Here is a 9,906-nt window from a genome sequence, read left to right as displayed (position 1 = left end):
GCTGCAATAACCAGGTGAGGATTAACTGAGGTTTGAACTGATACAGTGAAAATCTCTTCTCAGAATTGTCACGTAACCAACCCAAACTTCCACCACGGAGTAAGGCTCCAATGCCCCACTGCACAAAGTCACCTCTCCTAAGGCGATGACGGGTGAGAACATCAGTGGCTTCTCACTCACCAGGTCCAGGCATGGGGCTGAGGAGGGTAAGACAAGAGGAAACCCCTGCCACACCTGGGCGAGACTGGACTTCGGGAGCAAAGTATATACTATTTATAGGGCGTTTTTCGGCCTCACCCTAAGGACTTCTGATTGGCTTTAGGGGAGATCTATCACTCATCCTCTGGGTTAGAGGTGGGTGGAAGGTCAACCTCAACCAATACAAAAACACTCCTCAGCTAAGCCCCTTCCTATCTAGCTTCCTGTTGCTGTCCATCAACCACCTAATGGGCGGGACATTGCCTCCCGCCAGTTGGCTGGTGAACATGTCGTTCATTCTCCTGTAGGTTTCTGATTGGTGCCATCTACCGTCCATCAGTGACATTTCACGGACCTATTGGACAAACCAACGTCGCTCTAGATGCCGCCCGTTGATTGGGTAATAGTGCTGTCGGTCCCCAATATACCAAGTGCTTACTGGTGGATGCTGCCGTCGCTCGGGCGGTGGCGGGCTCCGGGATTGGCGGGTGCTACGCGGGCGGTGTCAGGCTTTCGGTGGCGGCTGAGGCGGCGGAGGCCAGGGAGGAAGATGTCGTAATGAGCGGTGGGTCCTGGCCGCTGCCGGCGGGGTCTTCCCGGCCCTCAAGGGTCGGGAAGACGGGCAGAGGCCGCGGGGAGGGGAAGTCGGGGCCGGGGTTCCCTCCTGGGGCCGGGCCTGGCGCCGGGGCCCGGCTTCGGGAGGGGCGGGGGAGGGAGGATTCCCGCCCGGAGGAGGAGCGGGGCTGGCCAGCCCGGCGGAGGCACCCGGAAGGGGGCGTTCGACTCCCCGCCTCCTCCGAGCTCTCTGGGCAGAGGGCGGCGCTTCCGGGGGCTGGCGAGAGGAGCGGGCACCGGGGCGGACTGGCACCCTCTCTGCTGGGTCGCCGACCCGCTCTATCGCTGCTCGCTCGGTAGACGATAGCTTGGTCTGCTCCGAGGAGGCGACCAACTCCCCTGTTGCTTGCCCTGTGTGTGAGGGACCCGCGTGCTCTCTTAACTCTAGGTGCCCACCAGGATTTAGGGCTCTCCGGAGTACCGAGGGGCGAGGGAATGCTTGTAGTTCGGGCTCTGCCAGCCAAATGGGCACTCGTGGGCGTAGACACTGACCCGGTTACTGGAGTGTCTCAATGGGGGGAGATGGTGTTAGGACACGAGGGCACTTTCTGAGCAGATGACCTCTCACCTTAGATTGCAGAGTGGGTAAAGACCTTTAACGTTTACACTTGAGTCCTTGAGCCTCCAGCTAGGTGTCTCCAAGCTCTTGACAAAATTGTGAGAAGTTTGACAATTTGTTGACATAGCTCCCAGCCTGTTACCTGACGCCCGCCCTTCGGGGAGACTACAGAGATCCCAAAGCCCAGGCGCAAATAATCTTTAGAAATGACTGAAGAAATAAAACCAAGTAGATTCTTGCTTTCTTCCGCCACCCCACCTCCATCTCCATTGCTGACTTTTGGGTCTCTGCCTCCTAGTGTTTCTCGGCTTAACGTTTCCTTCCTAGTGGCTTTCTAATTTTAGTTGAAAAGGAACTATGTCTTCTCTGGGCAACTGAGAAACCTATCCTCGCTGCATTCCTTGGTTTTGATTCCAATTTCCTGTCATGTTTAATTGTTTCTTAATTAACTTGATCCAAGGAGACTCAGTCTGACTTTTCTCAGTGAACATTTTCCCAAAGTTCTTCTGAAGTTACTTCTTGCTCAATTATTTGTTGTTTCCTAGAGAAAGAGATGGACCGGTAGATCTGCTTTTAGCAATGAATTGGCCCAAGGTCCCCCTTGTACAGATTTCATTGCAGACAAAAAGGTGCTGTTTCAAAGTGCACTGCCATGCTCTAAGACTGTTCCATGCTATACTCCAGAAGGCATTGAGTTTCACAGTGGAGGGCTAAGTGTTGAGTTTGTAATTTTAGACATGATTTTTAGAGCTAGAAAGTTTGAGTGTTGGTCAGCTCACAGGCTGTGAAGGGAATGACTTGGAGTCCAGACCACAGCAGTAATTTCAATTACTAGCACAAAGAAACCTGTTGTCTGCAATAATGAATATAACTGCAGTGTCTTGTTTTGTTTTAACTCTTGTGTGCGATGAAGGGGGCGAATCTGTCAGACAACCTATCAATTGGGCTGATGATGTCAGTGTTCCAGTGGCTTCTAACAGGCGTTAATACCTGTTGGAAATGGAGTCTCATTGGCTGGGATGATTGGTAAGTTTTCTAATTCTAGTTCTTCCAGTTGGTTGTACAGAAGCTTAACCTCTTTGGTTAAAAGCAATAAGAAGAAGAGAAAAAGCTAGTCTGACGTAAATTATGAACCCCCTGAGCAAGGCAGCTAAAAACACATACTCTGCCAAGGATACCCAAGTAAAGTTTGTTTATAATTGGATCCTCATCTGACCTGCCAGCAGGAAGAACTGGCTCCAAGAAAGAGTTTGGCATCACTGTGGACAGCACATAGACTGGCCACTGTTTCCTCCCAGATCTCTTAGTACTTCTAGTACTGTTCTACTAATTTTGGGGCCTCTGGATGCCTGTCAAAGAAGTGAGAAGAAGATACGTGAAGAAAATGGCAAATGTCTAGATAAAGGAGCCTCATGGCATTTCAGTAAGCAGGGTAGTTGATTTCAATATCTTGATCTTGAACTTCTTCTTTCTTCTGGTGGCTAATACATGTAGCAGCCTTCTCTTTTGGAGAAGTTGCAGGGTTCTTTGTAGCAAGCAATGAAAGTTTGTGACAGTAAGCAAGTATAGTATTGCCCAACAAGGGGCCTTGTGAAGACATTTTAAACTTGTTGCTGCCAACCAGTAGAGCCTAGTATTGGCTTGGTTTCAGCAATTTTCTAGACTGTGCCCACTCACATTTCTGTGATACAAATGTGGCATGTTCTTTTTCTAATAATTTTCTTCATTCTGTATATATAAAAAAATTTGAAACGCTGTTTCTTTTTTTTTTTTTTGTAGAGACAGAGTCTCACTTTATGGCCCCCGGTAGAGTGCTGTGGCCTCACACAGCTCACAGCAACCTCCAACTCCTGGGCTTAAGCGATTCTCTTGCCTCAGCCTCCCGAGTAGCTGGGACTACAGGTGCCCGCCACAATGCCCGGCTATTTTTTGGTTGCAGTTTGGCCAGGGCCGGGTTTGAACCCGCCACCCTGGGTATATGGGGCCGGCGCCCTACCGACTGAGCCACAGGCGCCACCTGAAACGCTGTTTCTAAACATTGAGAAATATAGCGTATTTTGGATCATGTGGCTACAGAATGAAAAACTCTGAGTAACATTGCTTCAAAGAGTGTCTAGAGCAGTTGTTCTCAACCTGTGTGTCGACTGCTTTGTAACAATGAAAATACATCGCAGCATTAGGAAGGTTGAGAACCACCGGTCTAGAGTATTGGGAAAATTTAGGGATAGAGTGGTGTGAACACTTCTGAATTTGTAAGATTACATGGTTCATTCCTAAACTTTGTAGGTTGCAAACTTTGAGTGAAATCTATTTGGAGGAGCCGCATATATTTTCTGTTAAATTTATTAGTAGATAGGTTGGGCGCAGTGGCTCAAGCCTGTAATCCCAGGACTCTGGGAGGCCTAGGTGGGTGGATTGCCTGAGCTCACAAGTTGGAGACCAGCCTGAGCTAGAGTAAGACTCCACCTCTAAAAATAGCTAGCCATTGTGGTGGGCATCTGTAATCCCAGTACTGGGGAGGCTGAGGCAATAGAATCACTTGAGCCCAAGAGTTGAGGTTGCTGTGAACTATGACATACTCTTTTTTTTTTTTTTTGCAGTTTTTTTGGCTGGGGCCCAGTTTGAACCCACCACCTCCGGTATATGGGGCCGGCACCCTATTCCTTGAGCCACAGGCACCGCCCAGCTATGACATACTCTACCAGGGGCAACAAAGTGAGACTCTGTCTTCAAAAAAAAAAAAAAAAAAATTTAATTGTAGATATATCTAAGCAGGGGTCCTCAAACTATGGCCCACGGGCCACATGTGGTGGTGTGATTGTATTTGTTCTCGTTTTGGTTTTTTACTTCAAAATAAGATATGTGCAGTGTGCATAGGAATTTGTTCATAGTTTTTTTTTTTTTGGTTTTTTTTTGGCCAGGGCTGGGTTTGAACCCGCCACCTCCGGCATATGGGACCGGCGCCCTACTCCTTGAGCCACAGGCGCCGCCCTGTTCATAGTTTTTTTTAAAAAATTATAGTCCCGGCGGTGCCTGTGGCTCAAGGAGTAGGGTGCTGGTTCCATATGCTGGAGGTGGCGGGTTCAAACCCAGCCCCGGCCAAAAAAATAAATAAATAAATAAATAAAAAATAAAAATTATAGTCCAGCCCTCCAACGGTCTGAGGGACAGTGACCTGGCCCCCTGTTTAAAAATTTTGAAGACCCCTGGGGTCTCCCTTTGTACAGTTAAAGTGGATCTGTGAACTTGTCAGCATGTTCTAAACCAGAAATACTTCACCTACAGAGTGGACCAAGCTAGTACCCTGTACATTTCTGGGCTAAGAAATGGACATCATTGTGGAATGCATTTGTTGGTATTTTTGCTCGTTTCTTTTTGCCTTGCTTTTGTTTCGCATATGCATGCAACTCCTTGTGTGACTTCTAGTACTGTTGTAGAAGTACAAAAAAGTTCTTTCTCTGTATTACTTTCTTTAGGGAGCTAGCACTTAGACCAGAGGTCCTCAAACTATGGCCCACAGGCCACATGTGGCGGTGTGATTGTATTTGTTCCCGTTTTGTTTTTTTTACTTCAAAATAAGATATGTGCAGTGTGCATAGGAATTTGTTCATAGTTGTTTTTTTTTTTTTTTTTTTTTAACTTTAGTCCGGCCCTCCAATGGTCTGAGGGACAGAGAACTGGCCCCCTGTTTAAAGTTTGAGGACCCCTGACTTAGACCTTTGTGTTTCTGAATTGTAACAGAGACTTTCTTAAGATGTTCTTCTTTGATTATCAACAGATCTTTTCTTAGTGAGCAGTTGTTCTCTTTGGAGAACTCAGGGTAGAGAAAGTCTCACTTCTGTCAGTAGTCTACTGGAGCAGGGTGGAAGAGGAGAGAAGAGGGTAAAAACATGGGCCGTTTCTAACTCTGGTATTGTCAGACCAAGTAAGAAAGGGACTGGAGATTGCCCTAGAAGTGCTCCCAGGTGGCACTGGTAGATTTGTTCCAGGTGATAGATTCTGAAATGGAAAACTAATTTTTTATTGCCTCAAGGTACACCGAATAAAAGAACCTAGGAGCAAGCTTAAAAGATAGCACTAACAGCTTAGGGGGAACTGTGGCTTCCACTGCATGTTTAAGAAGCACTCTTCTCGGAGGCTGCCCCGGCACAGGGGATTACTGTGCTTCTCATCAGAGTGGGCTACAGGCTGACATGTTTTGGGGAGGCAAGTTCTGCTCATGGGCGAGAGAGTATGAAAGGGCTGAGTGCTCAGTTTAGAGATGCTTTTTAGTCTATTCCTGTGAGCAGCTCAGAGCAGTGCTGAGATATAAAGGTTTTTTGTGTCATAGGACAAGCATGCTTGAAGACTCAGCTGTTGGACTCCTTCACTGGGCATCTCGCTCCCTTTTGCTGCAGTTTGTGTCAGCGTAAGAATTGCTTACTGTACCTAGCCAGAAGCCCTACCACATTGCAATGCTGAGATTTAGATTGGGTGACTTTTCTTTCTCTCTCTCTCTGTGTATGAGAAACAGTCTCACTGTGTTGCCCAGATTAGAATGGCATGATCTCACAGCAACCTCGAACTCCTGGGTTCAAGTGATCCTTCTGCATCAGCCTCCCAAGTACCTAGGACTACAGGCACCGGCCACAACACTTGGCTAATTATTTTTAGTAGAGACAGGGGTCTCATGCTTCTGAGCTCAAGTGATCCTCCCGTCTCAGCCTCACAGAGTACTAGGATTACAGGTGTGAGCCACCATGCCAGGCCAGGGTGACTTGGTTTTGCTGCTAAGTGTTCTGAGATGGCAGTGTGCCCCTTTATGGTGATCTAAGTTGTTAGTTAGCTTTTCAGCCACAGAGTAGAAGTGTCTCAGGAGGAGCCAGTGGACACTGGCCTACACATTTACAAATGTCATCTTTCTAGACCCTCCTCTTTGAGGTTGTCACTTCTCCTGTGGGATCTCATGCAATCACAGAGTGATCTCAAGAAAGGGTGAATAGGGAATAAGAAAGCAGGCAGAGCCATGTGATTGAAAGTGGAACATTTCTGCTCCTAGTTGGTGTCTAATTGGGAATCTTCTCAGATCAGCCTAGAGGAAAAGCTGACCAAGACATTTCCTAGCCTTCAAGAAAGAAAATGGGAAGCCAGCCCTGAATTCTCATGGGAAATGAAGTCACTACTCATTTCAGAAGCCGATCCTAACTGATCAACTGGCCTGGGATAAATGTGGGGAGTGACTCACAAATAAATGTGCCAAAGCAGAGAAAGCAGTGTGTTTGTATATGATGGGATTCTTTAGGGGGAAAAGTACATCTTGCTTGCTTTTTTTCTCTTGATTCTCTGAGAAAGAATTCAGAGGTCCTGTATTCTTTAACAAAAAGCTTGGCATCCTTTTTTGGGACTGCTTCCCTTAGTATGAAGAGATCTCATCATCCTGTGCTGCCTCAACCCCCACTCACTTCTCCCGAGTACCTTCCATCTGATGAGGTATGACCCAGGCAGGACGCAGACTAGCAGATGACACTGTCGGGGTTTTTTTTTTGTTTGTTGTTTTGTTTTGTTTGAAAGAGAAATTCAGGTTAGAGACCAGAGGTATTCATTTCCAACTGTCTTCATTATCTTAATTAACTTTTTCTATTACATACCAATTGAGAGAAGCATAGGGCCTGGTGTGTGTGGAGAGGTGTGTGTTTTGAAGTATTTTGGCCAGGACCAGGTATTGACTGTAGCTGGCCTGAGAGTGAAGTGCCTGGTGGGGTACAGAGCAACCATCTGGGACTGGATTAGCTAAGCCCATCTGTGGAGTGGATCCTCGCCTAGTGCCGGGATATGCAAATCTACAGGGATTTTCTCTTTTGGTTCTTTATTTTTTAGAGACAGGATCTTGCCATATTGCCCAGGCTGGTCTTAAACTGCTGGTGTCAAGCTATCCTCCTAACTCAGCCTCCCAAAATGCTGGGATTACAGAAATGAGCCACAGTGCCCAGCCTTCTTTGGTTCTTAAACTGTGTTTAGGCTCTTTTATTATTATTATTATTTTTTTTTTTTGTAGAGACAGAGTTTCACATTTTTTTTTTTTTTTTGTAGAGACAGAGTCTCACTGTACCGCTCTTGGTAGAGTGCTGTGGTGTCACACAGCTCACAGCAACCTCCAACTCTTGGGCCTACGCGACTCTCCTGCCTCAGCCTCCCAAGCAGCTGGGACCACAGGCGCCCGCCACAACGCCCGGCCATTTTTTTGCTGCAGTTTGGCCAGGGCTGGGTTTGAACCCGCCACCCTCAGCATATGGGGCCGGTGCCCCACTCACTGAGCCACAGGCGCTGCCCCAGAGTTTCACTTTATTGCCCTCAGTAGAGTGCCGTGGTGTCACACAGCTCACAGCAACCTCCAACTCCTGGGTTTAGGCGATTCTCTTGCTTCAGCCTCCCGAGTAGCTGGGACTACAGGCGCCCGCCACAACGCCCGGCTATTTTTTTGTTGCAGTTTGGCCGGGGCTGGGTTTGAACCCACCACCCTCGGTATATGGGGCTGGCGCCCTACTCACTGAGCCACAGGCGCTGCCCCTGTTCAGGCTCTTCTATTTTATAGCCTGCAGGATGCATTCACTCATTCATTCAGCAAGAGTATATTAAGCACTTACTGTGTGTCAGGTACTGGGTAGTATACCAGTGAGAAAGGCAGGGAGAAGAGAGAAGCTTCCTGCCTGTAGGAAGCTCACGTCTAAGTGGGAGATGATAAATAACAGGCATTTGTTAGCCAGTGAGAAGTGCTAAGGGGATAGATAGAAAAGGTGAAGAATAAGAAAGATGTGGGAGGGTCAGTTTATGTAGGGTGCTGGGGGAAAGTCTCAACGGAAAAGGCGACATCTGAGTAAAACCCTGCAGGAGAAGAGAAGGTTGAGCAAGGCTCAATCTGGGATGTGGGAGGTAGGTGAGAACCCAAGCAGAGGAACTGCAAGTGCAGAGGAAGGGCCATACCTGGTGTGTTCAGGAATAGGGGGGTGGGGTAGGTGTGGGGGGCAGCATGGCTAAAGCAGTGAGTGAGAGGGGTGATAGGAGAGTAGGTCGGAGGTCAGGTCACACAGGAGCTTTAGGCTTCATGGTGAGGACTTTGTCTTTCTTTTGAGTGGGAGATGGGATGATGTTAGGGGCCTAAGTGCAGAGAAGTAACATGATTTCATTAAGTGTGGTGGGTCTCGCTCTGTGTGTGTTGAGAATAGGCTAAAACCCAGCTAGGTGGCTTCCTCAGTTATCCAGGCATGAGATGATGGGGACCTGGGCCTGGGTGATGACAGAGGAGGTGGTGACACAGTCAGATTCAGAATATACAGACTGTGGGCGGCGCCTGTGGCTCAAAGAGTAGGGCGCCGGTCCCATATGCTGGAGGTGGCGGGTTCAAACCTAGACCCGGCCAAAAACCAAAAAAAAAAAAAAAAAAAAAAAAACCCAGAATATACAGACTGTGGCAAAAAATGTGCATGTACATTTTAAGGCAATGCCCTTAGCTCAGTGGGTACGCTGCCGGCCACATATACCAGGGCTGACAGATTTGAACCCAGCCCGGGCCAACTAAAAAACATCAATGACAACCACAACAAAAAAATAGCCAGGCATTGTGGTGGGTGACTGTAGTCCAGCTACTTGGGAGGCTGAGGCAAGAGAATCACTTAAGCCCAAGAGTTTGAGGTTGCTGTGAGCTATGATGCCACAGCACTCTACCCAGGGCAACAGCTTGAGACTCTGTCTCCAAAAAAAAAAAAAACTACATATACATTTTAAAAATAATGTATTAAAATTGTAATACTCAAGTCACTTGACCTCTGCAATTACAAGAGGTACTCAAATATGACCTGTATTCATCTTTTGTTTTGGTAAATATTGAGTATTACAATTTTAATACAGTTTTTTCCTTTCTTAAAATTTATATATATATTTTTTCACCCTTTGTATTGTTTTTGTTTTTGTTTCTTTTTTGTTGTTGTTGTTTGTTTTTATTGTTGGCTGGGGCCGGGTTTGAACCGCCACCTCTAGTATATGGGGCCAGTGCCCTACTCCTTTGAGCCACAGGTGCCACCCCACCCTCTGTATTTTGAAGGTAGAGCCAAAAGTGTTTGTTGACAAATGTTGGGTGTGCAGAAAAGAGAAGTCAAAGATAACTCCTAAGGTACGAAGTCTGAGCAGCTAAAAGGACAGAGTTACCATTCACTGCAGTGGGGATTCTGAAGAGGCAGAGAATTAGGAAGATGCCAGAAGTACTGTCCATGGCTAAGTAGATTTGAGATGTTAGTAGGCAGTCAGATGTATAAGTCTGCAGATAGAAATTTGGGAGTTAGCATTGTTTAAAATTTCTGTATCAGGGCTGGGTGCAGTGAATCACACCTGTAATCCTAGTGCTCTGGAAGGCCAAGGCAGGTGGCTTGCTTGAGCTCAAGAGTTCAAGACCAGCCTGAGCAGAAGCGAGACCCCATCTCTAAAAACTAGCCAGGCAATGTGGCAGGTACCCTGTTGTCCCAGCTACTCAGAGGCTGAGGCAAGAGGACCACTTGAACCCA

The 9,906-nt window shown here is 47.3% G+C and overlaps 1 protein-coding gene across 5 annotated transcripts in view; it reads left to right on the top strand.

Annotated features, from left to right (window-relative positions):
• The first annotated feature begins 657 nt into the window (after positions 1-657).
• SP2 (Sp2 transcription factor) overlaps positions 658-9,906 on the top strand; it is a 33,766-nt gene continuing 24,517 nt past the window's right edge. For 2 of the 5 annotated variants that reach the window (XM_053568495.1, XM_053568491.1), the window contains exons 1-2: positions 702-763; positions 2,286-2,398. In XM_053568495.1, the coding sequence (XP_053424470.1) occupies positions 2,392-2,398 (7 nt within the window). In that variant the 5' untranslated portion in view covers positions 702-763; positions 2,286-2,391. Of the gene's footprint in view, positions 764-1,147; positions 1,167-2,285; positions 2,399-9,906 lie in introns of those variants that run through there. The other 3 variants (XM_053568492.1, XM_053568493.1, XM_053568490.1) reach the window with 3 other exon arrangements.

Source organism: Nycticebus coucang, chromosome 18, assembly GCF_027406575.1.
Source record: "Nycticebus coucang isolate mNycCou1 chromosome 18, mNycCou1.pri, whole genome shotgun sequence".
Lineage (NCBI taxonomy): Eukaryota > Metazoa > Chordata > Mammalia > Primates > Lorisidae > Nycticebus > Nycticebus coucang.
Note: the sequence above shows the minus strand (reverse complement) of the source record. Positions and strands in the feature narration are given on the sequence as shown.